The sequence below is a fragment of the Panthera tigris genome, chromosome A3 (assembly GCF_018350195.1).
Source record: "Panthera tigris isolate Pti1 chromosome A3, P.tigris_Pti1_mat1.1, whole genome shotgun sequence".
Classification (NCBI taxonomy): Eukaryota; Metazoa; Chordata; class Mammalia; order Carnivora; family Felidae; genus Panthera; species Panthera tigris.
This window is the reverse complement of record NC_056662.1, coordinates 24,140,145-24,167,871: the sequence shown is the minus strand read 5'-3', so window position 1 is coordinate 24,167,871 and position 27,727 is coordinate 24,140,145. Positions and strand designations below refer to the sequence as shown.

The window sequence follows — 27,727 nt, the reverse complement described above, 5'->3', positions numbered from 1 at the left end:
ACTTAAAAAAACCATTTATTTATTTGTTTATTTTTAAGTAGGCTCTAGGCCCATTATGGGGCTCAAACTCATGACCTTGTGACTCAAGAGTCACATGCTCTACTGACTGAGCCAGCCAGGCACCCCTGTAGTAAGTTTTTAAATCAGGAAGCTTCATATCTTAACCAAGATATGAAGGAAATACCCAAAATATCTAATTTAGGAAACAAATAGTAAACATATTGCTGTAGCTGCTTTTGTACTATTTCACTTTCTCCCACTCCCAACATAGCCAAATATAAATCAATCAAGAGCCATGGTTAAGCAATAGTCTTCTTTAATTCCCCTTTGCAAATAGAAGCCCCTGAGCTGGTCCCCACCCCCACCCCTACCCACAACCTGGGAACCCCCAGATGCAAGGCCCCACCTCAACTTGGTGGGAGGAAGAGAGGAGCACCCCCTCCCCAGGATGGTCCATTTAAAAAATCCTAGTCATTTAAGAAATGAGGCTGGGGACAGGAGAAGGGAGCTGGAAGACAAGGTCCAGGTCAGGCCAGATTGGAGATGTTGGGGTTGTGAGGACCCTTGAGAAGGTTTTGCAAGCACATCCCTAAGCTCTGGGCCAGCATGGCTGAAGGAAAGGAGGCAGACAGTCTGACTCCTCAAGGCCCTGTCTGCCTGGTTGTGGACACTGACACTCACCACCACCGCCGCCACCACCACCACCACAGGCCTCTGGATAGAGAATTTTCCAGTTATTCTCAGATAGGGTTTGTTAAGCATCCCCTCTGGCCCATGATCTGGGGCATCCCTGGGGTTCCCCTGAGACCAAACCTGGGAGAAGGAGGGACTCTAAGAACATGCAAAGGTGGGGAGCAGAGACCCCCACCCCACCCTGTGCTCTACAGGATGGTGGCTCCAGCTGCGTCTGGGCTCCGAGGGTCTTTCACACCAATGATGAAGTTGTTGGTTCTCCGGCTGCCATGGACCCAGGATAAGACATCTACCTTCTCCACATGGTGACCCCTGGCTTCCAGGAACTCAATCTCTTCCTCTGTGAACTCACCTGAAAACCACCCCCCAACATATATACATTCAGAGTGTTCAGAGCACTGGCGCAGGAGTCCTGTGGTCAGACCTGAGTCGTGGTCCTGGATGCCCCACTGAGGAGCTGCGTGACCTTGGGCAAACTGCTTTACCTCTCTGAGCCTCAGCCTCCTCATGGATAAAATAGGGATTATATGAAAACAACACATGACGTTGTTATAGGGATTAAAGGAGATAATACACAGAAAGCACAGAGCTCAGAGCCTTGCAAATAGTATGTGATCAATAACATACGGTCATTCTTAACATTGCGCAAAGGGCTTTGAGCTCTTCATCTCCAGCGGCCTAGCCCAAGCTGCCATCATCACTTGCCAGGATAGCCAGGATGCAGCCATTACTGCATAGCCCACTGACTGGTCTTTCTGGTTCCAGTCCTGCTTTCATACAGGTAAATGGAATCCTTTTAAACCATTAGGCCACTCACCTCCCCTTCTCAAAACTTCCAATAGCTTTGATGACTCTTAGAATAAAATCCAAAGTCCTCACCAGGGCCTCTAAGGCACAACATCATCTGGGACTTCACTACCTTTCTAAACTCTTGTCCTCACTTCTTTCTATTCTCTCCCTTGCTTACCTCTGCTTTAGCCTCCTTGCTGCCCTCAGGTAGGCCAAACATGCTCCTACCTCAGGGCTTTGCACTTGCTGTTCTATTTGTCTAGAATGTTCTCCTCCTAGATAGTCATGAGACTGGCTTCCTTACTTCATTCCAATCTTCAAGGAGAACTTACCTGACCGCTATCTAAAGTAGCAGCCCTGTCATCTTTACCTTGCTTTATTTTCTTTCAAAGTGCTTATTGCTACCTGTTTGTTTGTTTGTTTACTATGTCTCTCTCCATTAGATTATAAGCTTTTTGAAGTCAAGGATGTTGTCTTGTTCACTATTGCTCTTCAGTGCCTAGAACTGGGTGAAGACATAGAAAATGTTAAAGTATTTACTGGATAAATGAAGAAATCCCCACCCTCTTACATAAGTTCAGGTCCTCACCATCTCTTGCCTGGCCCATTATCCTAGTTGTTTCTGTTTCTCCAACTTAAATTCTCCCCTCTTCAATCCATTTTCCCTACGTAAAACATATCAGGTCTATCCCACCTCTACTCAAGTGGATGGAAACCATGCTTCTTAACATGGACCTCCATGATAAGCCCTGTAACCTCACCTACTACGGCTCCTCAACAAAGATATGGTTTTCTTATTTCCTCAAATGGGATAATCTAGGGCAGTTCTTGAGGTAAAGATACAACACCGAATAGCATTGAATCACTGAATCAGAAATGCATTTCCTTTATGGGTCCCTTTTAATCCTTTGGATAATGGCAAGGACTAAGTTTTAGTATGGCCTCTAACATTTCTTTTTGTTTTTCAATGTTTATTTATTTTTGAGACAGAGTGCGAGCAGGGGAAGGGCAGAGAGAGAGGGAGACACAGACTTTGAAGCAGGCTCCATGAACCACGAGATCATGACCTGAGCTGAAGTTGGACACTTAGCCGACTGAGCCACTCAAGAGCTCCTGGCCTCTAACACTTTTTTTTTTTTAATTTTATTTTTTTAATTTACATCCAAATTAGTTAGCATATAGTGCAACAATTTCAGGAGTAGATTCCCTAATGTCCCCTGCCCATTTAGCCCATTCCCCCTCCCACAACCCCTCCAGTAACCCTATGTTTGTTCTCCATATTTCAGCCTCTAACATCTCTACAAAGCCTTCTGGGGCAACAATATCCACCTAAAATCTAAAAACAGTTGACTTTTTATAGCTATTTATCTTTTATTTGTGGCAAATGATGTTATTTTTTCCAATTGTGATTATGATATGAGATTTACCTTTAAAATACACTTACATTGAAAAAGAAGTACATGTATAGATACGCATATGTAAATAATGGTTTAGATGGTGTACAAATATGGCAAAATTCAAGAAGGTGCTGGATAAATTCTTAAGTTTAGGAAACAATGTCTCTAGTCCAGCAGGCCTCCTGGCTGCTCTCTGAACCATTCTTTCTGGCTTTTGCCCATTTGTCCAGAAGGTTCTTTACCCCTACATGCCAAATTCCTGCTCCTACTCCAATGCCCAGTCAGTTGTCACCTCCTCCATAAAGCCTCCCAGAAACCCCAGTGGATGAACTTTCCTTTGGCCAAGCCTACTCCTCATGTTCCTGTCATAGACCATAAGCTTCTCAAGGGTGGGTAGGATGAACCAACCCCCCCCCCCAAGTAACTTAGTGTACAGCCTCACATTCAATAGACACCAGAAGTTATTAGTTGGGATAGCCTCATTATCATCATTTGGGATCCAGAGTGTCACCAGCCAAACCACAGGCTGTGACTGCTGAGGATTTAGGTCTGTGGCTTCTAATGTGCTTCACTCTAGGAGACAGGCAGTAAAGAACAGAGTCTTTGGTATCAGCCAGGTATATATTCTAATCTCAATTCTGTCACTTACTGCTGATCTTTGACTACTTTATAACCTCTGTGGGCCTCAGTTTCTTTATCTGTAAAATGGGGATGATAATACCATGCAGGCAAGGACCATGTCTCATTCAATACTCTATCCCTTTTGGATTTGTATAATACATTGTCTGTTGTAATAAAAACTCCTTAAACCTGCACATACTTTCCCACTTACAAAATTAAGCTATGTTTGGGCGCCTGGGTAGCTCAGTAGGTTGAGTGTCCGACTTCAGCTCAGGTCGTGATCTCATAGCTTGTGGGTTTGAGTCCTGCATCAGGCTCTGTGCTGACAGCTCAGAGCTTGGACCCCACTTCGGATTCTGTGTCTCCCTATCTCTCTGCCCCTCCCCCACTCACACTTGGTTTCTCTTTCTCTCTCCTTCAAAAATAAACATTAAAAAAATTAAAAACAAAAAACAACAACAAAAAATAAGCTGTGTCTACAATTAAGCCCCAGTCATTCTTAAAGGAAAGTCCATTTTCTCACCGTAACCTATAAGGTCCATGATGTGGCCTCTGCCTGCCTCTCTGACCTCACATCAGTTGCACTTACCCCAGTCTCCTTTCTACTCCTAAGACATGCCGAGCCCACTCCTGCCCTGAATTGCATCTGTTCCCTTGGCCTATAAAACCTGCCCCTGTTCTTTGCATGGTGGGGCTCCTTCTTACTCTTCAGATCTCAGCTGAAATGTCACCCAAGAGAAGCCTTCTCAAGTTATCAAATCAGTCCTATATGTCAGCCCGCAGAGCATTTATTTTGCTTTCTCATATTTCTTTGATTATTTCTTTTCCTGTCTGCCTGTAAATGCTGTATCCTGAGCATAATGCCTGGCACACAGTAGGTATTCAATACAAACTACTGAATGAATGGTTTGCAGACTGAACAACTGTATCTTATTTTACAAATGAGAAAACTGAGGCTCAGAGTGGAGACATGCATTTCCCAAGGCTGCACAGCCCGGAAATGACAGAACTGGTTCCAGTCCCCAGATCTTTCACTGTTCCAAAGGAGTTCATTGGAAGAAACCAAACTTTCACTGGCAGGGAGTTATGCTGGTATAGGTGAGGGAACCCTTGGGAGGAGACCCCTTCTCCACCCAGCTCCTTGCCCACCCCCTGGGGATCTCTGCTGTGCACTCACTGTCCACCTGCAGAAGGTTAGACTGCAGGTCTGGATGCAGACGGCCATGAGCCAGGCTGTCACTCAGGTTCCGGTTCAAGGTCAGGACATTCAGCAAAACCTGTGGGCGGCCAAGAGATAGAAGTCAGGGCTGCCCCAGAGATAGGGATTCAGGACTCCCCAGGTCTCACTCCTTAGCTGGACTTCTAGTTAGAAACCTTACACTAGGGGTGTCATCTGAACAGCCTCAGAAGAGAGGCAGGCCTGTGATGGCCATCCCCATTTCAAAGAGGGGGAAACTGAGGGCCAGGAAGGGAAAGTAACTCACTCCAGAGTTTAGAGAGAGCCAAGGAAGAGGCACCACTAGCAGTCAGCCTCCTATAATCCAGCCCAGGGCTCTCCTCCCTTTTCCCTGGCCAGGACAGGGTTAATAGCTGGGGAAGGTCTAGGGCACAATGTGAGTACTTTTAGCTTAGTGGTTGTGTGGGTAGGCTCTCAAACCAAACTGCCTGCCCATTCTTAGTAAACTGGACCTAACTTCTTAACTTCTCTGGGTCTTAGTTTCCTCATATACAAAGTAGAAAAAAAGATTCCTTCCAAAGTTGAGAAGGCTAAAAGAATTAACACATGTAACACCATTCCTGGCACTTAGTAAGAATTCCATAAATGTTTTCTCTTGTTATTATCTTCATTTTACATATGAGGAGACTGAGGTACAGAGAGGTTAAGTGAATTCCCGGAGATCACACAGTTAGAAATTAGCAGCACTTGGACTGGGGCCCAGGGCTGTCTGCTTCCAAAGCTCAGGCTAATTAACTCACTACCTGCCAAAGTATATGCCTGGCACATATATCAGGTGCTTAAAACATCTGTGTAACTGTTGTGAGACATTTTGGAGAACTGTAGGTCCTTCCTTTCAAAATCAGACCCTAAAGAGAGTTGCTTATCTCTTCAGATGCTGAGTAGAGGCATCATGGGACTTGAGGTTGACAGAACCTAGGCAGCCCAGATGCTATATCACCTTTCAGTTCCACTGGCCCATGATTTTCTATGCAACCCGGAAGACAGGGAGCTTCAGGGCTCCATTTTGGCTAAGTAACTCAGCATAGCCTATGTCCCTAGTATCCAGGATGAACTTGTAACAAAGCAGCCTTGGCCTATGTTTGCTGACCTAGGGATGAGAACAAGACAGAGACATGAGGCACATCTACAGTCCAGGCCACAGCTTGGCTGCTGGCCCCAAAGGGCCTACCATGGAGGAAACCTCACCTGGGTCAGGCCGCTGAGGCCCCGGGCAGCTCCATTGGCCCCCAGTGCGAGGTAGGTCCCACAGAGCCCCTCTGCCGGCCGGACCACAGTGGGCAGCAGGAAAGACAGTGGTCGCTTCCCTGGCTGCACCGAATTCTCCTGTGTCAGAGGACCGAGACCACAGGGGGATAACAGGTGGGGTAAGTTTTCATGGGGGACTGGTCCCTTCCCAGGCCACAGTTTGCTGTCTGTGGAATGGGCAGGGTTCCTGGATAACTAAGGTGGATCATGGCCCCACTGAATTGCTATGGAGCTAAGATGGGTGGCAAGGGAGGGGACCAAGCCAAGAAAGATGGCCAAGAGGAAGAACAGGATAATCTACACCCTGGTCATCTCTATCTATCTTCATCCTGCCAGGGCCCCAGCTCACAGGATGTAAGAATATTAGCCTCCAACTAGACCATAATTCCTATCTCCTTCCTCTTTTGACCAACAAGAGGGCTGAGTCCCATCAGCTCAGCATCCCACAATTGTAGACCATTGTGCTGAAAAGTGCCAAAGAATCAAATGGGGGCTAATATCCTTATTGTACAGATGAAGAAACTGAGGCCAAGAGAGGGGGCAAGACTTTCCCTAGGTCATATAGTGAGACAAGGACAGAATGGGATGAAGTTTCTTCAGGCCCACCAGGCTCCAAGCCCCAGACTTGGGCTGGGAATGAAGTGGACACCTTGTTTTGGGTTCCTTTATAGTAGAAGTTCCTAGAGGAAGTAGGGAAGGAGGCACAGCCATACTGCTACACTTTCTACCTAGCCTCAAGGTTCTCAGGGGAAGAGGGAAGCAAGGCCCTACCAGGCTGGGAGCAGAGTGGTTAGCAGTCCTGTTGGGCCAGGAGAAGTCTAGCATCTGGCTGTTGAGCAGGATCCCCGAGGGAGTGATGAGGCCACTGCCAAAGGGTCGGTTCAGGGAGCTGGGGGTGGAGGTTGGGCCAGGTGAGCCCTGAGGCCGCCCTCACCCCCATCCAGCCCCCAACACTTCCTGGTCCAGACGATCCCCAGTGCCAGGTTCTGAGTCTGAGCTGGCATACCTGACCATGGCCACGATAAAGTCATCAGGGCCCATGATCAGCACCTGGGCAGCCGTGGGAGCCCCATCCAGCTCGTAGACAGGCAGGAGTGGAGCAGGAGCCGCCTGGGAGTCATTGATGTGGCCCCGGAGGTACGCAGCTTCCACCTTGCTGAAAAGACAAGGGGCAGGAGATGAATACACAGCAGGCTCTCATTACACCCCACCTACCACATTGTGATGCCTGTTTGTGCAATTATTTGATTAATGTCTGCCTCCCCCACTGGACTATTAGGTCTATGAGAGCAGAATCTCTTATTCTGAACATATGGGAAATATCCAGGAAAGTGTTATTGGACTGACTGAATTTATTTAGGTGTCATTCAGATTCCCTCCTAGAGCCAACTTTTATTTAGTGCTTAAACCAAGAGTCTTTTAGTTACTTGACTTCATTTACTCAGTTAATCCTCTTCTTGAAAGTACCTGGGACATAGTGGATGCTCACATAATATTTGTTTCGAATGAACAAACAGAATTCATTTAATCTAATGTTTTTAGTTTGGAACTGAAGTTTTATTAAGAGTTTAGTCAGAAGAGAGTTTTATATACAGGGATCTTTAGTTACTATTAGAATTTTGTGGGGGAAGACTTGGCATATAAGCCCTTAGTAACTATTTATTGGATGAAATTACTTGAATGAATTTAATATAGTTGTGTGTGTGTGTGTGTGTGTGTGTGTGTGTGTGTGTGTGTGTTAGAGCTAAATTGAAAACAACATGCAATTTTTCAGACTTTTTAAAGTTCGACAGAGGGTTTCTTACTTAATAACTGTTGGTTTGGTTATTGTAGTTGATTAGAGAATGACAAGTTACTAAGGATTATTAAAGATTTTCATTCAGTTTTCAACCATAAAGGCTGGGGGCCACACAGAAGAGGCAGAGAGGGCTTTGTTTCAGGTGGATTGGGTGAGGGGGGAGAGGCTTTGTTTTTAGACTTACTCTTATGGCTTTGAACTGCTTATTGATTTTGGTTGCTGCTCTTTTTGCTTTTTAATTATAAGCTATTCATTTAGTTTCATTGTTTCCAACTTAATTCATAGAGTTGTTTGAGTAATAATACAAATTTATGTTAAGTATATTTTTGGTTTCTGGTTTTTTTCCTTAGCTAGCCTTTTGATCAGATATAGTAGCAATTAAATAGTAACCGTTCTTACCCACTCATATTGCCGGTTACTACTACTACTATTTGTTGAATACTTATTATGTGCCAGACAATGTGCTCAGTGCTTTGCATGTATGACCTTATTTAATCTGTACCACAACCTCATGAGGTTGGCACCATTATTGTCAGGCCCCCTTGTAGAAACAGACTTACAGAATTTAAATTTGTCCAATCCTGTACAGCTAGTGAATGGTGAAGTTGGGATTTGAACTGAGTCAGTCTGACCAGGACCCACAGTCTTACAATATTATGCTGCTAATGTGGATACATTATAGTGTATAATGTATGTATAATGTAAAAATTCCCATCACCTCCAGTAATTGCTTGGAGATTTTTCATTGTTATTAAGCTTTCTTTTTCCACTCCAAAGGGGGCCCAGATGGGCCCCGATAGGTGCCCTGCTAGGGTAAAAAATGTTTTGAGGGCCAACTCATTGTACAGATGGGGAAACTGAGGTAGGTGCAGGGTGAGGCAACCAGTGTCACGCTATGAGTTGGAGCTGGGCTAAAATTGACTTGGGACTCCAGGTCTTCTTGCTTTACCAGCTGCTTTTCATCTGATCCTTTCCTCACATCCACCACCACTTCTGCAGCCCCGAGGGTCCTGCCCTGGGACCCACCTGAGCATGTCATCCATGCTCTCAGTGATGGTAGAATCGTAGACAGGATCTCCCAGTCTGCTGGCCAGGGCTAATGCAATCTTCAGGGTCTGAAAATATAACAGGGGTGTGGAAGAGGCTGCCAGGCTCCTCCCAGGACCCACACTTTTGATCCTCATGTGAGAAAACCTGGAGGTGATTTAGTCCTGCCCCATGGCAGTAACCCATCCCCCCACTCCCAGTGTACCAAGACCCAGGGCAGGGTGGAGGGGTCGGCCTTGCCTCTGCCACCCAGTGAAGAGCCTGTTCCCGGGACACCAGGGTGGTAAGATTGAAGCCTTCAAGGATGTTGAGAGCACTGATGAGGGCAGGCCCTGTATGCGGGGGTGGGGGACTGAGAACCAGGTGGCCTGGAAAAAAAATGGAAATGACCAGATGGCAGGGGAGGGGTCAAGGCATCTCCACATCCCACCATCACGTAGGCTGAGACCCCTGCACTGAACTCCTCATCAGACAGGGAAACTGTGCTGAGAGGCAAAGTATTGAGAGGCAAAGGGACCCACACAAGTTCACATGGCAAGTCAAGGGCAGGGCCAGGACTCCAACTCAGAACACTGGTCTTCAGTTTCCTCTTCTGCACAAGGAAACTAAGGCTCAAGAGAACTGTAGTCTGCCCAGAAGCACATTGCAGGCAGAGCAGGGACAGGTGTCCAGATGTCCAGAACTCCTTTTAGCTCCTCCCACAGACCAGGATACTATTCAGGGCCCATCATGGTCCCACCCCTAAAACTTCTTGGGAGCAGCAATCTCCTCTTCCTATTTGAGGCCTCTGTTATTAGATGTTTGGGCATCAAAGGAATAATGATAATACCTGACATATAACATTAACTGATTAACTCATTTAACCCCCACAATGGGTAATGTTATCATCCTCATTTTACAGGTGAGGAAACTGAGGCACAGAGAGGTAGCTGGTCCAAGTTTGTAGGAGACAATCTCAAGGTACTGGCATTGGCAAGAGAACGCAGGCTGGGGAGGGGATTTGTAAAATCAAATAAGAATTCAGCATCCATTCTGATCAGGGCAGCTTCTGATAACACCTCATCAAATCTTCATGGGCACCCCTCAAGGGTACTATCTCCATTTTTAGGAGGGAACCACAGCTCACAGTGGGAAGTGACTTGTTCAAGGTGAATGGGACAGCTAGTACTCAAACCCAGGTCTTCATACACTACCACCTCTGGTAGAAGAACCAGGCTAGAAATTGAGGCCTGGAAACCTGAACTCAGAGGTAACCCCTCCTGGGGTTCAAGGTGATCCAGACATCCAGGAGGGGAGAGAACCTGAGAACCTTCTGAGGGACCCAGGAAACCACCACTTTGGGTTCAGCAAACATGGATTTCATCCACATCATAGGTTTGGCTTTTGGGATTCCTCTAGTTTTGAGTTTGGCAGGTTAAGTTCCATTCTGTCCCTGGGCCTCAGTTTCCTTTTGACACAATGAGGGGACAGGTTTATAATTGTCTTCAAAGGTTTGTTCAATATGAATTTAGATGGACTCTGGCCTTATGAATTCTTCTTAGGAAGTACACAACAGTGAGAGTGGGGCTGAGGCAACATAGAGCCCAAATCAAGAAAACTTATGGCCAGAACCCCAACTTCCAGGCCTGAACTTTTGGCCAGACCTCCCTCCCCATATCCTAAATACTTGGGGTAACTGACCCCATGACTACTTCAGAAGGTGGGCTGGCTCTGGCTTCCTTCAACAGTTGGCTGGCCAGGCAGCTCACTGCCTCAGTTTCTCTCCTGTAAAATGGGGAGGAATCTCTAGGCCAAAAGGAGGTGGCCATGGACTGGGAGGCTTCTCCTGAGCAGGGACCCTGAGAGCTGGGAGAGAGGTCACCTCTGTAGACGCCACACACAGGATTCTCCACGAGGGCACTGTAGTTGCTGAAATCCTCCTCAGTTATGACACCCCCTGCATGTTGAGCCTAGAGGGGAGAGAATGACCCCATCACAGCTGTGATCCACACTCCACAGTGTAAGCATATGGGCTTGGCCTATGGTATACGCTTGGAATCAAAGACAGATCAGATGTTTCTAACTTTTGTGCCTTCTGCAATTTCCATCATGGCCTTTAGGGACCCCATTAGCCCTCGGGACCCTACGGAAAAGAAAGGGGGAAAAGCACTACCTCTGAGCACCTGCCAGGTACCAGACATTCTATGAACGACCTCCTTAGATTGGCATTCAAGGCCCTTTGTGACCTGGCCCCTGTCCAATGCTCCCACCTCATGTCCTGCTATTCCCCAGTGACCTCTGTACAGCTACCTGAGTGAACTACAGTTCCTGAACTCATGACTCCATGGCCTTGCACATACTACCCTCTCTGCCTATATAAAATGAACATTTTCTGGGGTACTTGGCTGGCTCTGTCAGTAGAGCCTGCAACTTTTGTTGGGGTCCTGAGTTCAAGCCCCACATTGGGTGCAGAGATTATTTTTTTTTAAAGGAATATTTTCTACTTAAAGCAGAATTTGCCTACAGATATCAAAACTGAATTCTTCATTTCACTACAATTAACTAAAGCTACTCCAAAACCATGAACTCTGGATGATTCTGGTAGGAATGACCCTCATTGGATGTAACCAAGCATCTATTGACCAATGAACCAACAAACCTATGGGCTCATTCCATCCTTTCCAGCATGGTAATTTTCATTCCTAAATTAGCATAACCACTAGGAATCCTCAATCTCTCTCTCTCTCTCTCTTTGTAGTTTTAGTACTTGAAACCCCTGACTTTTAATCCACCCTTGGTGAACTACACACTGAAGTTCTACACATTGAATGACACACACATCATATGTGTTCCTTTGTTGGTCAAATTTTTAAACTCAACTTCGGTGTTTTTTTCTTTTAAAGCTCTGATGGTCTTTGTTAGAGTCTCCTTCATCCCCTTCTCCAGTATATCCAGGTCTGGCTAATCAGAGCATTCCTTTTCCATGCCAGTGACTGGTTTGGGAATAATCATGAGACCTATGATAGGCCAATGAGATACAAGCTGGAGGTTTTTGCTTTAACTGTTGGAATGAGAAATGCTCTTTCTCTGGGATGGTTTGCTGGAAGGATGGCTGGTGAGGAGTAGGTATGGAAAGGATCTGACAGAGAGTGAATTCAAACAGAAGTAGAGTCATGACAGAGAGACAGACAGACCAAGGCCTGACAATGTAGATGGAGCTGTGGACCCAGCAGACCTAAAGCCAGTATTCTGCTGGACTTCCCAGTTAAGTCCATTTGAGATGGGCGTCTATCATATAACCATACCTCCAGTGCCCAGCACAGGGTCTGACGCAGAACAGGCACTCTATGAATGTAGAATGAATGACACATCTATTCAATTCCCATAACTATATGGCAGAGATACATATAATCACTCCAACAGTACAGATGACAGAATCACAGAGTTGGTGTGTATCCTCATCTTGAACATAATTTTCCATTAGGAGTTTTTAACTACTGACAATAGTTCTCAGAACCCATTACTGCCTCAGACTAAGAGTCTCTGTTGGTTGGTAAGTCCTGATAGTCACCAGTGAAGGAGGGGTTTCCCTCAGTCCCTAGAAAACCCAAGAGCAGGGTGAGCTTGAGGGCTCAGGGAAGCTGAGGCTGATCCTGAGTCTCCACCAGGCCTGGGAGGGACAGGACAAGACTCTGCACAGGTTGGCACCAGCCCTGGGGGGCCCAAAGGTACCTCTTTCAATCAAGACAGAACAGTTCTCTCATCCCAGGGGGTTCTTTGTGCTGCATCCCAGTTAACTGCTCTCACCCCAAACAACCACTAATCTGATTTCTACCACCAGAGATTGGTTTTGTCTATTCTACAATCTCAAGTAAATGGAATCCTCAGTAAATATATGTAGAAAGAAAGACCGAGAAGGAAGGAAGGGGAAGAATACTCCTGCAGTAGGGTCCTTCAGGGCAAGGGGAGCTCCCCACATGCTCACCTCAGCCACCATCTCCAGTGTAAGATTGCCTCCTGCGTAGAAGGCGGTGGGGCCAGAGGTGCCCAGCACATCCAGCACTGCAGCCAGGTCAGGCCGACGCAGCAGTGAGCCAGGTAGTGGCGGGTGGCCCAATGGCAGGAATGTCTCACGGAAACGCTCAGATGCATTGGGCGGAGGCTGTTCGGCCAGGGCTCGGGCTGCAAGCAGGGACAGGAGGCTGGGCTAGGGGCTGAGATGCACCATAGGTGAAGTGGCTGACTGGTTGGCCCTAATAGTTCTGGCCCCCCAGAAGCCTGTTATGGGGAAGGTGGGGGGGGGGTGTATATAGGCCCTTCCCAGATCCCCTCATTTGAGGCTGCATCCCTGTGAGAATAGGATGGGTGGGGAGGGAGCCAACGGAGCAAACTGGAAGAGAGGTGCTTTTTGGCTTGGGCCCCAAATCTCAGAGGTTCCTTCTCCCCTTCCCATCAACCTCATGCCTTCCCCCCAACCCCCAGGCCCCACTGACCTAGATCATGGGTCACGTTGAAGCCATCTTGGGCCACAGCTGCTGCGAAGGCCAGGACTTGGGACCATGGCAGCCTGGGGGGGCCGGAGAGCAGGGGGTGGAGAAGGTCCTGGGGGGAGGAGGAGGGGTCCTGGGGGAAACTTAAATCCCTGATTAGGGAAAACCCAGAGACTGGAAGAGCAAGGGGGTTCCTGGGAAGGAGAGTCCTGGCAAGGGAAGGGGATATTAGGAGGTGGAGTTGGGAAGGAAAGAACCCAAGGAAGGTAGGAGAAGGCCACCCAAGGAGAGATGCAGGCAGGGGCCCCTGGTCCCCAGAGGGAGGGTCTTTACCTGCCATAGAGCTGGTGAGCTTCATGTAGCCCCTTCACCATTCCGGGGACCCCCACCAAGAGCCCAGGCTGGGCGAGGCGGGCAGGTGAGGGAGAGAGGAGACCAGGTCACTGGAAGCGGGGGGCTGGGCTGAACTCCGCAGAGCCCCAAGCCAGGGATGGGGGCTGGCACAGGGGAAAGACACAGGCCAAGTATCCCAGAGGAGGGACAAGCTCTCCCCGGCAGGCATCCCTCCCATTTCCCTGACTTATTATCAGCAAATGCAGAAAGGCTTCCTTTATCTAGCATAGTTGGTGGATTTATAAATTAAGCAAACCCTTTTAAGAGCCAAGACATAACCAATTTAGACAGAAACCTGTCTGTTGGATTATATCTATTCCTGCCTTTTAACGTAATGGACAAGGGACTTTCATTTAACCTTTTCGTTATCACACCACCATTACTCAGCTGTGATAACTCAGGCATGTGTTTGGCTTTTGTCACTGCACCAAGTAACTATTTTTCCAAATTTTTCTATTTTTTCCTTTGCTCTCAGTGGATAGTGGGTTTGCCTTTAGCAGTTCCTCTTTAATTTTCCAGTAGGTTGTGGGCTGGGAAAGTTATAGTCAACAAGCTTAGAATGGGAAGTATGAGATATAGTGCAAGAACTTTGCGATGTCTCAGACTGCTCAGGTTTCCAGATAGGTGAGGTTGCCAGAGAAGTGAGGTGTTGCTGTATTGCTTATTATCAACCATCCAGATCTTTTGGTTCATTATTTTATTTTGGGAGCTGCCTCTCTTCCTCATAGCCTTAAGAGCATCCTGCTTAACTCTTTTTCTCATTTCCACTGTAATTACTCAGCAAAGTAATGTTTCGGTTAGCAGAAGGGCAGTGAAGGGAGACCCCCCCCCCCCCCCGGACTCTCTCTTCTCACCAGCATCCCCACCTTGGTTTCCCAGGATCTCTGCAGGGCCTCTTCCCTGAGGGCCCCTGGTGCAGACTCCCGGAAGTCAATTAGGTGGCTCTCATTTCTTCGGATGTCATGTACCAGCATCACGCCGCCACTGGGAGAGGCACAGAAGGGGGAGGTTGATAAGATGCTACCCCTCTAAACAATTAACCTGCCACCCTTCAAACCCCCAGTGGTGATGGCTAAATCTGTAGGCTAAATCTGTCATCTGGAGTCAGATGTCTGAGCCCTCTTCCCAGCAGGGATTCAGAGACTCAGCTTCTGTAAGAGGCTAGGGGAGTGAAATCAAGGGGATTGGGGACCCAGAAACCATGGACCTGGTCTAGCCTGTTACTGGAGACTTTAATCCCTGATTAGGGAAACCCTAGAGACTGGAAGAGCAAGATGTTCTACCCCCTGCCCCCACCCTAGACCATAGCTGGACCCCTGCCAGCTTCCTGCACCTGCCTCCATGCTATGCCTCTGCTCCCTCTTCCAGGACTGAATTATGTAAGGATAGACTGTATACAACCAAAAGGGGAATTTCTTTGGTAGGGCCTGCAGGGCTGGTCTTGCAGGAGCCAAGATATGGACTTTGTCAGCTTGTCCCTTTTCTGTGACTTGTTTCCATCTGAGATGGAAGTTGCATCTGAGATGGTTGGCCTGCAGCCAAGTAACATAATAAAGAAAGCAGGAGAGATAAACAATAGGGAGTGCTAGGAATTATGGCCAAGTAGAAAGCACAAGCCCCATCATGCTATTTAGCTCCAGACAATTGTAGCCATGTGGGAATGCGGGCCCAGTGTTACCAAGACTCCTGATTTTTAAAGAGATGTTGGAAATCTGGATTTTTATGAAAATTCTCAACTTTTTAACAATAGCAAGCAAATTAAAAAATAATTTTTTTCAATGTTTATTTTTGAGAGAGAGAGAGACAGAGACTGAGCGTGAGTGGGGGAGGGGCAGAGACAGAGGGAGACGCAAAACCAGAAGCAGGCTTCAGGCTCTGAGCTGTCAGCACAGAGCCTGACATGGGGCTCAAACTCATGAACCGTAAGATCATGACCTGAGCCGAAGTTGGATGCTTAACCAACTGAGCCACCCAGGTGCCCTGAACAATAGCAAACAAATTTTAAAAACTTTAAGTGTGGGAGATGCTTGGGTAGCTCAGTCAGTTGAGTATCCGACCCTCAATTTTGGCTCAGGTCATAATCTCTTAGTTCGTGGGTTCCATCCCTGTGTTGGGCTCTGTGCCTGCTTGGGATTCTCTCTCTCCGTCTCTCTGCCCCCTCCTCCACTCTCTCTCTCTCTCAAAATAAATAAATAAACATTAAAAAAAATAAAAATTTAAGTGTGGAAAACAAACTAGTCTGTGTGCTGGTATGGCCCATAGGTGGCCAGTTTGTAATCTTTGTTTTAAGAATTCTTAGCCTGGGGACACTTGGGTTGCTCAGGTGGTTAAGCTTCATACGCTTAATTTCTGGTCAGATCATGACCTCATGGTTTGGTTTGTAGATTCCAGCCCCACATGGGTTTGTCCTGACAGAGGGGGAGCCAGCTTGGGATTCTCTCACTCTCCCTCTCTCTCTGCCCCTCCCTGCTCTCTCTCTTTTTCTCTCTCAAAATAAATAAACTTTAAGAGTTCTCAGCCTGGGGTATATTTTTGGAAGATAGAGGGTCCATAGCTTAACCATGCTCACAGGGATTTGTTTTAAGGATTTGTAAACCCGAAAATTAAAGTATCCCTGTGTTAACTAGTGACAGTATACCCCCACCAGAGTAGTTTACAAAAGTCTAGTTACAACAAAGTAAAACAAAACAAAACAAAAACAAAACAAAACTCTTCTGAAAATGCCTCCTCTGACTCAGGTAAGGAGAAAGGGGTAAAATTGGATGTAGAAAGGCAAAATGCAGGGAGTTGGGGCCTAGCTGCCCCTCTAGTGAAACCCAAAGACCCCCTAGTGAGGCCTACAGACCAGGACACAGAAGGAGGCCTGGGGGAACCCAACCTCCACAGCTGGGAGCTCCTTACCCGCCCAGGCCAGAACTGTGTGGAGCCACGATCCCCAAGCACAGGGCTGCTGCCACAGCGGCATCCACGGAAGATCCCTGTTTACTGAGCACCTCGATGCCCAGCGATGTGCAATGGGCAGCATCAGTCACCACCGCACCCTGGTGAAAGATCTGGGAAGGGAAAGGGTTCTAGGTGGGGGCAGTAGGAGACCCCTGCCCCCTTAAGGCACCTCCACCAACCCCAGAATCTCCGCAGGGGCTGGGGGTGCGACGCCTGCCTTCTTGTCCCCTAGGACTCTTTCCATTATTGCCTCCAGTGCCTCTCACCTGATCAGGTGCCTTCCTGGCTCTGTCCTCCTCATACCTTGAGCCCCTCCCTTTGGGACCTTCCTCTCCCATGTCACTGTCCTCTCCCCTTTCCATTTGCTGACCTCCTCCTTCAATCAGCCATTCCGCAATCCCCACGGTCTCCTCAAGAACTTCCTCACTCCCTCCTCTTCGGTTCCCTCCCTCTGGCCCTCACGCAACCCCCTCACCTGAGGGTCCCCGAAGTAAATCTGCATGACAAGCGCCACAGTGACACCCGTGGCAAAAGTGAGGCAGGCCGTGACGATGACTGTGAGCCCGTCCTGGCGGCAGGAGCACTCGGCCGCTGCCGCAGAGAACGGGTCCTTGCGTGTCTCCCGCAGCGGCGACCCGTCCTGGCTGCCCATCTCCGACGACGTCGAAGGCAGCCGCTGCAGCCGCGCAGACTTCAGGAAGGAGTCCGGGTCTGTGGGGCGGCAGCCGGGTAGGTCTGGGCACCTCTTACCTGGCCCTGCCCGCCTGGAGGGCGGGACTATTCTGCATGACCCTCTCCCTGCCCCTGTCAAGCAAACCCCACTAGACGGCACTGCTCGCCCTTTTTAGCGTCTACCCAATGCACCCCAAAAGGGGGAAGCGGCAGTCCCGGCTGGAAAGACAGGGACCCCCATCTAGGCAGCAGGAAGCTGGATGTCTGGCCCCTAGGCGAAACTTTTTGAGAACCGAGACCCACCCAGGGACCCAGGACCGAGACCCAGGACCCAGGACCTAGGGCAAAGAATACTTCCTGGAGTGCAAGGAGTTTGAGCCCTCCCTGGAAACTAGATCCTGCCCCAGCTGGGGCCAGCCTTCTGTGCAAGGAGGTAGCTACATAAACTGAATGAACAGGCCCTGGTTTCCAACCTTGCTTGGCTTACCCATTCACTCACTCAACAAATATGGAGGGCCTGCTATGGGTCTGGCCCTCTGCTCAATACAGGGGAAAAGAATAAACAGTTTCTGCCCTCATGGAGTTCACAGACCAGTGAAAGAAAAGAATATAAACAAACAAAGGGTATATCATCACAACTTGTGGCAAGTGCTATGAAGGATGAAATGATAAAGAATAATGGTGCACGTTGAAGGTTGCTTAGCTGGGGAAATCAGGCAAGGCTTCTCAGGGGAGGTGACTTTTAAGCTGAGAACTAAGGGATGAGAAGGAGCTAGCCATCATATGTAGAGCAAGGGGTGAGTGTGTGGAGTGTTCTAGAAAGGAGCAGCAGGCACAAAGGCCCTAAGGTAGGAATGAGCTTGGTACATTAGAAAAAAATAACCAAGGCCTGAGTGGCTCTGATGTAACGAGCAAGGGGAAAGAGTGGTATGGTGGAGGCTAGGCCAGGTGCACTGGGTCTTGTGGGCCTAGTGAGAAGCTTGGATTTAATCCTAAGAACCATGGGAGGCCATTGCAGAGTTTTAAGCAAGAACTGAAGACATCTGTTTTGTGTTTTAAAAAGATTCCTCTGGCTATCTGGAGAATGAATCTGAGGACTGACTATGAGTGGAGCAAGCTACTACTTGCTGGCTTATTATGAGTAAGTCCCTTCAAGCCACAAGCCTCACTTTCCTCACCTAATAATGGAGCTAACCCCTAACTGGCCAAAATGGGTATAAGGATTCCATGAGATGATTCTACCAGGCACCCTCTAGTTACTTCTATCCCCCTTCCACGTTGGCCAGGGGTGAGGCACTCTTCCATCCCATAGTTTTCCTCCTTTGGGTCATATTAGCCTTGAAACCAGTTCTCTAAATGGCCTATAGGTCCTGGGTGTTTGTGAACAGTAAAAAAATAACCTGGTACCTTGGCCTTAATACCCTTGCTGTATGTACAATGTGTTTTTAAAAGTTCATTCATTCAATAAATGTTTTGTGAGCACCTCCTACTATGCACTAGGAGGATAACCACTTTAAAAGTCTGTGGGATAATATTGAAAACTAAGTGTTATACTTTCCTGTTTAAAATACTATCATGGTTCATTGATGTCAACATGATGAAAATCCAAGCTCCTTGACCAGGCATTCAAGGCCCTTCAGAATCCATACTTCCCTCTTCTGTGTAAATAAGAAACTACATACATATATAGATAATTTTTAGAAAACGTTTATGGTGGTTACTTCTGGGGAAAGATACTGAAGGTAGGAATGAGATGGGGTGGGAGAATTTCTTGTTTGTAATTTTTATTACATATATGTATTTTTTTAGTCAATACATATAAATATATTTTTAAGATTTTATTTTTTAAGTAATCTCCACACCCAACATGGGGCTCGCACTCACAACCCCGAGATCAAGAGTCTCATGCTCCACTGACCAAGCCAGCCAGGCACCCCTAAATCAATACATATATTTTTATTTTTATTTTATTTTTTCTTTATTTTTTAATTAAAAATCTTTTTCTTTTAAAGTTTATTTTTATTTATTTTGAGAGAGGGATAGAGAGCAAGCGGGGGAGGGGCCAAGAGAATCTCTGTGCTGTGAGCACGGAGCCTGAAAATTGTTTTCTTGTAGAGAGAGAGAAAGAGTGTGTACACACATGAGCTGGGGAGAGGGGCAGAGGGAGGGAGGGAGGGAGGGAGGGAGGGAGGGAGAGAGAGAGAGAGAGAGAGAGAGATAGATAAGCAGGCTCCATGCTCAGCAAGAAGCCCAATGTGGGGCTTGACCCCAAGACCCTGGGATCATGACCTGAGCCAAAATCAAGGGTTGGATGCTCAACCAACTGAGCCACCCAGGAACGCCCATATATTTTTAAATAAAAAGGAAAAATTGTGGGCAGATAGGAATGGAGAAGAGAACTTTTACTTTTCTTCACTTTTTTTTTTTTTTTTACTATACACATGTAATTTGTTTTACATTTTTTATTCAAAAAAAAGAAACTTGTCTTCTGGAAGCCTCCCTCAGCTGATCATGCTTGCCTCTACGCCACAGCACCAGCACCACATAGTCTTTAAATAAAACTGGTATTCATTCAACAAACAGATGTTAAATACCTACTGTGGGCACAGAACTCTCCTTGGTCCCTGGAGGTTTCAAAAGAAGTGCAGGAAATGGTTTTGAACTTATATTTATTGATGCTGACTATATTCCAAGCTCTTTATACACATTCCCTCACTGAAGCATTCCCATAACTTTATAAGATAGGCCTATTCCCCCCATTTTGCAGATGAGGAAACTTGGGACTGGGAAAGATGACACTGCCCACTTAAGGTCATAAAATGAATAAATAACAGAAGCAAGAGTAACTCAAAACCTCCTTTCCATTGCTCCACAAGGCAGGAGCCATTTCCACACTCAAAAGCCAACCTTATAAGCTAATTCTAGTTGATGCTTGTCCTTAAATATGTTTTCTCCAATCAGCTATGAGGGACCAGGAGGTGAAGGTGATATGGTTTCATTAGAGTTAGATTTATGCAAGACTTTTTATTCCACCAGTCAATCATTAAGTTATTCATTTATTCAACAAAAATATTTACTGAATACTTTACTGTGTAAGCACTAGGGCAATAAAACCATTGATTTTACTGATATGTAAGAGCAACAGCAGGACACTGGGAAAAGGTTAGTTTGGAATCAGAAGACCCAAGTCTTTTGGGAGAAAGATGATGAATTTAATTTTGGTGATTCTGAATTTGTGGGACATTAGCAGTAGTCAGGAGGCAACTGGCCTAGTAGGCATTTGATTTTTATCTGCTTAGATGCCATTTCCATTCAATTTTCTTTTAGAAAATACCATCTCCCTTCTCTCATTCCTCATTTTCTCATTCCTGACCAGAGTGAGTATATGACCTAGGTCTAGCCCATCAGAACAGGTACCTCTATACAGTAACTGGTTCAGGGACAGGCATGTGACCAGCACCAGGTCAATGAGACTAAAACTTAGTTCTATTGCTGGAACCATTGGGAAAGAGGAAAGCTTTCTTTCTGCCTAGATTGCAAAGATAGTAAGGGGTAAACCTGTTGCTGCTGGGGACATGTTGACCCACAAGAGAAAAGCCAATTCCTTTTTAGGTGCCTTGATCCAGCTATACTTGAGGCCCCATATCCCTGGGTTTTTCAGTTATGCTATCAAATAAAATTCTCTTTTAAGATTAGCTCAGTTTTAGCTGAGTTTCTGACAAAAGAATACTGAACAGAGTTGACTTGCTAAGTCTAGAGCTCAGGAAAGATATCTTGGCTAGAAACTGAGGTCATCTCTGGCTTGCTTATTCCTTAAGGGCAGAATCATTAAAGATTTTTGAACCAAGGAATGACATGACAGAAGTTCAAGGTAGTGGATGGATTGGGGTTGGGGAGGCAGAGGGGAGGAAGAGGCAGGTAGTAGCTAGAAGCCTATGGGTAATACAAGTAAGAGAGGATGGTGGCTTAGTCTACAGTAGTGGTAGCAGGATGATGAGATGGAATCTGCAAGATACTTGGAAGGACAGAGAGCATCTGATCACCATTTGGAAATAAAAGGAAGGAAGGAAATCATGGGTAGCTCCTGGGCTTCTACCTTGGAGACTGGACGAATGGCAGTGTCACTAATTGAGAATGACATTGTGGGAAGGGCAGGTATGGGGAAGAGATGATAAATTCAACATAGATCATGCTGACAGTCAGGCACTTGCAGGACATCTAGAGGCAGATGCCTGCGACAAAGAGGAACACATGGGCCTGAAGCTCAGGAGAGAGTCAAGAATTTCCCCAACCTTGGAGTGGTCACCATTTAGCTCTACTTTTTCCAGGGTCAGTTGTAGGGTACCTGGCACTTGGTTCTGGGGAGTGGCAGGCTAGAGGCTAGTTGGGCACAACCAAGGTCCTGGTTAAGAGGATGGGGCAGTGCCAGTAAGTGGCACCACCAGGTTAATAACATAGGAGATCATGTTAGCCAACAGGCTAGTCCAGCTGGCCAAAGAAGCCTTGGGGCCTAGAAGTAGTGCTCTGAGACAAAGCATTGAAATGACTACGTAGGTATGATGCTAAGAGTCCTTGGAATTTTAGTGTACAAGTGTGGCATAAGGTGCAGGTTCCAAGAAACTCAGGTGACAAGGGTCTCTGTTGGATTTTTGTATAGATGAGGGCAGAATCTATATTAACTCCCCAAGGTACTCCCTCCCCTGCTAGTCTTTCATCCTGAGATCTCTCTCATTCATTTATTCATACAACAATTTTTATTAGTGCTTAGCACTGTGCTGGACGGTAGAGAAAGGATGGTGAACAAAACAGTCACGATCCCATCCTCATAGGGCTTACAAATATGGAGTAATCACATGACTGCTCAAATAATCACAGGTTTGATAAATGCTAAGACATTTATAGGGAGCTAGGAGAAAACATGTCAGGGGTTTTCCAATCTCTAGGTTAAGAGAGATAGACATCCCCAGTTGAGCTAGAAGAGGAAACTAAGGCCCAGGTCAGGGTAGGACTGCCCATTGTCATACAGAGTCAAGCCAGTGCTGGGATCAGGATTGGCACTCCTGACCCCTGAATAAAGGACATAGTTTCAGGCTGTTATCCACCAGGACACATCTTCCCATTACTCTTCCTGTTACCTCCTGATTCCAGGGTTACTCCCTCTGGAAAAGAAGTTTTGATCTGCAGCTTGGACATGTGATGTCCATAAGCCTCCCCCTCCAGGTAGGGTACAGTCTAGTTAGGTTGGCAGGGGCTGTGAGTAAAGGCCAGATGACTGGGAAGTTGTGGAGGGGGAAGAGTTTGGAGCTTTCAGCCTGGGAATAGCTACAGAAGGGTCAGGCTGGAGAAGGCTGGGTCAGAGAAGCAGCATCTGCCTGCCAGGCTGGTAAGGGAGAGGGCTCAAGTGCAGGCATTGGGAGGAAGACAGAGTTAAGCAGAAGGATGCTCTAATGCCAGGAAGTGACGTTGAGGGAAAGAAGGATGGGGGATGGAGGATGAAGAATGGAGAGGAAGATAGAGCTGGGCCACATGGATAGGAGGCAGAGCCCTAGGGAAGAAATGCTCAGAGACCTCTTGGCCCTCAGGTCTCCCCCCTCCCTACTCTTGCCCCTTGCAGTCCCTGCAGAGGGCCAAGAACACAGTAAAATTCTGGAGCCTGCTTCCTAGGGGGCAGGGTACCTTACTAACATCCTGGCCTGATCCATGGCTCCGGGAGGGGTGAGGTAATCCACAAGGCAGAGAAGGCACTCTGGTCTCCAAGGACTCTGAGAGGTCATGCAGTCCATCCCCCTGTCTCCCAAAACCTAGCCCTCACAAACAGACGGGAATCATGCCCTCTGTACCCCTCCAGGGACATAAAGAGATTCTCAGCTGCTCCCTAAGGTCTCTCCTTCCCACAATCCTTGGCTGTGGGAAGTTCTTCCCAAGACCTAGCCTCTACCCATCCTGCTGCAGTCTGTTCTCTGTGACTAAAGAACGGCCTCTTCTGGGTGATCACAGCTGTTTCTTCGCATCCTCCCTCCAAAACTCCTTCCTTTTTAGTTGGTTCTTCCCAAGAGGTAACCCCAATCCCTGCTACTGCAATCCCTGGCATCATTCTTCCCTGTCGCATCCTAAGCCTCCAAAGCAGAAATGCATCTCCAACCTCACGAGATAATTAACAGAGACAAGGAAGAAGGGAGGGGTCCAGGAGGAAGGGGATCAATTAGGGAGATGGAGACTGGAGGTGATGCTCCGCGCAGATGAAGGAGGACCGGGGACGTCCCAGGGGGCAGGGACTGGGCCAGCGGGCCTCACCGGTATCGGGGTCTCCCAGGAAGGCGTCCTCGTCCTTGCGGCCCCTCAGAGGGGCCGCGGGCGCCGGCTCGTCCTCCGGCAGCCTCGGGAAGCTGGTGATGCTCATGTAATCCACGGGCGAGTAAGCGCCCAGGGCGCTCTCCTGACTGGCCTCGTTCTCCGCCGCCATCCTCGCCCGCGCCCCCCAGCAGCGCAGCGCCTGCCGGAAGTGGTGCGGCGGGGGCGAGGGGGGTGGGGGAGGGCGGGGCCTGAGCTCTAGGGCAGCCAGGAGGGGGCGCCTCACCACAACCCCCGCGGGCGTAGGGTCTGACTGCACACCCCTCCTCCACCTAGCGCTGTCAGCCTGCAGTCGACCTGCAGGTGGGCAGTGTGAGTGTGGGATCATAGACTGGAATGGGGTCTCTGGAATCTGAATATTTACCATCATTTTAAGAGTTTTTGATGTGGTTCTGAAAGGATACTTGGAGAGAGAAATAATGGTGGTGATGGTATGGCAGGAGTTGAGGGGGAGGGATAAATGGGAGAGGAATGGGTCTCTGTAGTCTAGTTGTCTGGGTTCTATTCCCTGTGCTACCACTTATAAACCATGTCATCTTAGGCAAGACATTTAATCTTCTTGAGTATCAGTTTCCTCATCTGTAAAATAGAATAACAGTATTCATCTCAGATGGCTGTGAAGATTAAATAACATGTCAGAAAATGCTTAGTATAGGACGTGGCACTTAATAAATGTCATAACTATGATTATTGTTATTATTTCCTTAATTTCGTGAATTCTCATCCCATCCAACCCAATCCATCCTCTTCCTACCCTGAAGAGTTCTGACTACACTATAGTCTGCATTACTACCCCATCTCTAAGGATGGGGGAGGGAAGTTCTCTCTCTTATGAGGCCTCTTTTCTAAACTTCCATTACACAGCCCACAAGCAAGAGGGAGGGGGGTGCTGGTGAAGCCCCTGGGGACACACCCTCTCCTTCCGCAACCCCCAGGATCCAGGCTCAGAGATAAAAACCAGGACTATTTGAAAAACTACTGTGGGACCAGCAGCTGCAGTGTCATATTTAGACAGCAGAGGACATCAGTGTATTGAGAACAGCTTTAGGACTTAGGAGAAGGGCTTGGAGAGAAAAGAGAACTGGGGGCTGAGGAGGGAGGGAGGGGAAGAGATGACTGTCTATACTAGGAATGTGTGCCCATTGCGTGTGCCTTCCTTCCTACAGAGAGGTTCGTATCTCCTCAGTGAGGTCTGTAGGGCTTGTGATGCTTCAGGGAAGTCTGATCCCCCTTGTAGTCTCCACTAAGTGAGGTCTGTGATTCCTTAGTGGTGTCCATTTCCTCAGTGTTGTGAGAGGCCCCTTAGCGGGGTTTGAGTCCTCTCAGTGGAGTCTATGTCTCCTTAGTAAAACCTATATCTTCTCTATCTCCTAGGAGGAAGTCCATGTCCCCTCAATAGAATCAGAGAACTTCAATGCATTTTATGTCCTATTTGCAGGGTCCACAGCCCTTCGGTGAGATCTGAGATCCCTCAGCAAGATCTGTGCTCCCTTAATGGAGTACCTTCAGTAAAGTGTGTGTGCCTTTTCAGTGCAGTCAATGCCTTCTTGATGAATTATCTGTCTCCTCAGTGGGGTCCATATCCATTCCATGAGGTTTGTATCCCTTCAGAGATCCCTGAGACTCTCACTTTAGGATTGAATAGGCTCTGGATCATAGGTCTGGTGGTGGGGAGTTTTTGTTTTTTCAATTTAGGGTGTTCTGGGCTTGTGGTTAGCTGGACAAAGAACAAAGGAGAAGATGGGAAGATAGCCTGGGCCAAGTGGGGTCACAAGCCCTGTGTAGGCTTCAGGGGGTGGGGGCTGCCCGTTTTGACCCTCAGAATCACCCTTGGAGTTAGATATCTAAGGATCCTTCCTACCTTGAAAGCCATTCTGTGAACTGATCAGTGGGGAGGGCCCTTCTTGGTGGTGAGTGCAGGTGGGAGATAGAGGGTCTTGTCTGGCCTCTCCTTTCTGTAGTAGAAGGGATGGAGGGAAGTCAGAGGTAATTGAGCCCAGTTGTGACAAGTAGGAGGGGTTTCTTGGTGAAGTAAAAAGATTGGGAAGGAAAGAAGGGTGATTTTTCCTATTTTGCATAGACTTTAGTGTTTTACAAGCATTACCTTCAGCCTGATGAAGGGGAGTCAGGAGACCTAGGTTTGGCCCTAACCTGGTTGTTTTTTCTCTGTGACCTTGCACAAATTATTATTTCCTTTCCTTAGTTCATTATTTGCATAATGAGGAGATGTGTTTATTAGCAAAGACCTAAAAGTACCTCCTAGTCTTCACTTGAGTCTTGTACTTGAGATCTATATGGGAATTTGTGGAGGCAGGGAGAGTGAAGACATATCTTCAGAGGTGGGAGAAAATTCTGAGCTGGCCCCAAGGTTAGCAGAGAGGGCATCCTGTCCCCAGGCCGAGCCCTCAACGTCGTGGGAGGAGTTTTTCCTGGGGACAGAGGGGAGTGGTTTACTCAGAATTGGGGGATAGTTCTCAGAGGAGAACAGTGCCACCCGGAAAGGACCCTATTCCACCTGGCTTTCCAAATCGGTGGAGTGACAGGCTTGTGCAATCAGATCACGGGGCGTCTCCATTATGGGCCAGATCCAACTCCTTTCGGTTGCCCAGCTCTTTCCCGCTCGAGCCCCGCCCTAACCCAACTTCTCATCTGTCACTCCAAGACCCCACCCCACTGTGGTCACTCCATGATTCAGTCTTCTCTCTTGTCACCTCCAGGCTCGCCACTCCCTGTCACTCCATGACAGGAGAGGGCCCACCTCCTCTACTGTCACGTCTGGCCCCTCCCCTCCTCTGTCACTCCAAGATGCCAACCTCTCTTGTCACGCGCCCCGCCCCTTCAGCTCCTCCCCTGTGGCCCCACCCCTTCCGCAGTCGGCTCCGCCCCTAACCCCAAGCAATACTCGACTTTTCCCAATCCGTGTCACTGCTAACATTCATTTTGACCCCATCGAGCATGGCTCCGCCCCTCCGGGCCGCCATCCGCCGAGGCTGCTTAAGCCACGCCTCCGGCGGCCGGGCCTCTCCTCCCGTAAGGCACCGCCCCCGGGCCAGCCTGTTTTCCTCTCCTGGGCGCGAGAAGCTACCCGCAAAGGCTGGTACGGCGCTCGGAACTTGACGTTATGGGGCTTCCGGAGGAGCGGGGCCGGAGCGGGAACGGGAGCGGGAGCGGGGAGCGGGAGGAGTCTGGACCCCGGAGCCGGGTGCGGAGTTGGTCTCCGCCGCCCGAGGTCAGCCGTTCAGCGCACGTCTCTTCGCTGCAGCGCTACCGCGAGCTGCACCGGCGCTCTGTGGAGGAGCCGCGAGGTGAGGCCGGGCCCGGGCGGCCCTGGGTGGGGTCAGTGAGGAGAGAAGTAGGGGGTTGCAGAAGAGTGAGAAATTGGGCACGAGGCGTGGGGAACGGGGATTACGTGAGGAGATCGGGGTCCCTGGCGGAGTTGGGTTTTCTCTTGGGAGGTTGAAGGGTTCATGAAGAGACAGGTTCTTTGAGGAGATGGAAAAGAAGTTCCGGGAGGATATGGGAGTTCTGTAGGGAGAAGGGTTCTGTGATGAGGAGGGTTCTGTGATGAGGAGGGTTCTGTGATGAGGGTTCCCTAGGAACCAGGGAGTTCCTTGGCGACTTGGGGATTTCGTGAGGAGTTGGGGCTTCCTTGAGGCGAGTGAAGGTCTGAGTTCCTAAGGTTCGCAGAGGCGAAGGGGCGCCTCGAGGGGAGGAGAGCTACAGAACTTTCTTTGCTCCCTTTCACGCCAACTCAGCTTTTGCCTCCTGACACCTTCACCCTGTGACTTAGTCTCCACAGTTGGTTAGTAAAGGGTCTGGTTCCCGTCCTGGGGGTCCCCCACATTAGTAACGGAGTCCCAAATCTGTTTTTCATATTTCATAAATTCCAGAGGCAATTACGCAATGTGAGACCGAACAAGTCACTGAGATGCAGTTTAAAAAAAAATCGGGCTGGGATTGTAATAACTCAGAAATTCTGATAGAACGTCCCATGCCTTTAAGAATGTGTATGGAAAATTCTTTGCCCTTGCCCTCAGTCTGGGTAAGGGGTCAAAACTGTACCAACGTT

General features: G+C 48.1%; 2 protein-coding genes and 1 long non-coding RNA gene across 7 annotated transcripts in view; 1 reads left to right on the top strand and 2 right to left on the bottom strand.

Moving 5' to 3' along the window:
* Positions 1-378: 378 nt before the first annotated feature.
* GGT7 (gamma-glutamyltransferase 7) lies at positions 379-23,796 on the bottom strand. Of its 2 annotated transcripts, none has more exons than XM_007073682.3 (15): positions 23,602-23,796; positions 17,111-17,346; positions 16,594-16,745; positions 14,559-14,676; positions 13,633-13,700; positions 13,303-13,376; positions 12,795-12,991; positions 10,692-10,779; positions 9,071-9,198; positions 8,810-8,898; positions 6,992-7,141; positions 6,757-6,874; positions 5,926-6,063; positions 4,678-4,777; positions 379-1,045 (listed from the first exon to the last, which is right to left on the bottom strand). In XM_007073682.3, the coding sequence occupies exons 1-15, from the start codon at positions 23,768-23,770 to the stop codon at positions 882-884; spliced, it is 1,989 nt and encodes a 662-aa protein (XP_007073744.3). In that variant the 5' UTR covers positions 23,771-23,796; the 3' UTR covers positions 379-881. The 2 variants fall into 2 exon arrangements, with proteins under 2 accessions (XP_007073744.3, XP_042836480.1); XM_042980546.1 differs by having other exon boundaries at positions 983-1,045; positions 4,685-4,777.
* A 102-nt stretch (positions 23,797-23,898) lies between these two features.
* On the bottom strand, positions 23,899-27,355 carry LOC122237224. Of its 2 annotated transcripts, none has more exons than XR_006215510.1 (4): positions 27,068-27,353; positions 26,744-26,945; positions 25,915-26,087; positions 23,899-24,237 (listed from the first exon to the last, which is right to left on the bottom strand). It is a non-coding gene; the product is annotated as an uncharacterized LOC122237224 (long non-coding RNA). The 2 variants fall into 2 exon arrangements; XR_006215511.1 differs by lacking the exon at positions 23,899-24,237 and adding an exon at positions 25,544-25,613 and having other exon boundaries at positions 27,068-27,355.
* Positions 26,719-27,727, top strand: part of ACSS2 (acyl-CoA synthetase short chain family member 2) — a 50,457-nt gene continuing 49,448 nt past the window's right edge. For 2 of the 3 annotated variants that reach the window (XM_007073612.3, XM_007073611.3), the window contains exon 1: positions 26,719-26,963. In XM_007073612.3, the coding sequence (XP_007073674.2) occupies positions 26,780-26,963 (184 nt within the window). In that variant the 5' untranslated portion in view covers positions 26,719-26,779. Of the gene's footprint in view, positions 26,964-27,361; positions 27,461-27,727 lie in introns of those variants that run through there. The other variant, XM_042980541.1, reaches the window with a different exon arrangement.

Bases quoted from the DNA above. Each gene is read 5' to 3' on its own strand.
- GGT7 (XM_007073682.3), bottom strand. From the start codon at position 23,770: ATGGCGGCGGAGAACGAGGCCAGTCAGGAGAGCGCCCTGGGCGCTTAC. The intron at 9,199-10,691 runs GTGACCTCTCTC...TTTTTTTTCCAG, and splicing joins TGTGTGTGGCGTCTACAGAG to GCCACCTGGTTCTCAGTCCC. The intron at 1,046-4,677 runs GTGAGTGCACAG...GGTGGTTTTCAG, and splicing joins TAACCTTCTGCAGGTGGACA to GTGAGTTCACAGAGGAAGAG.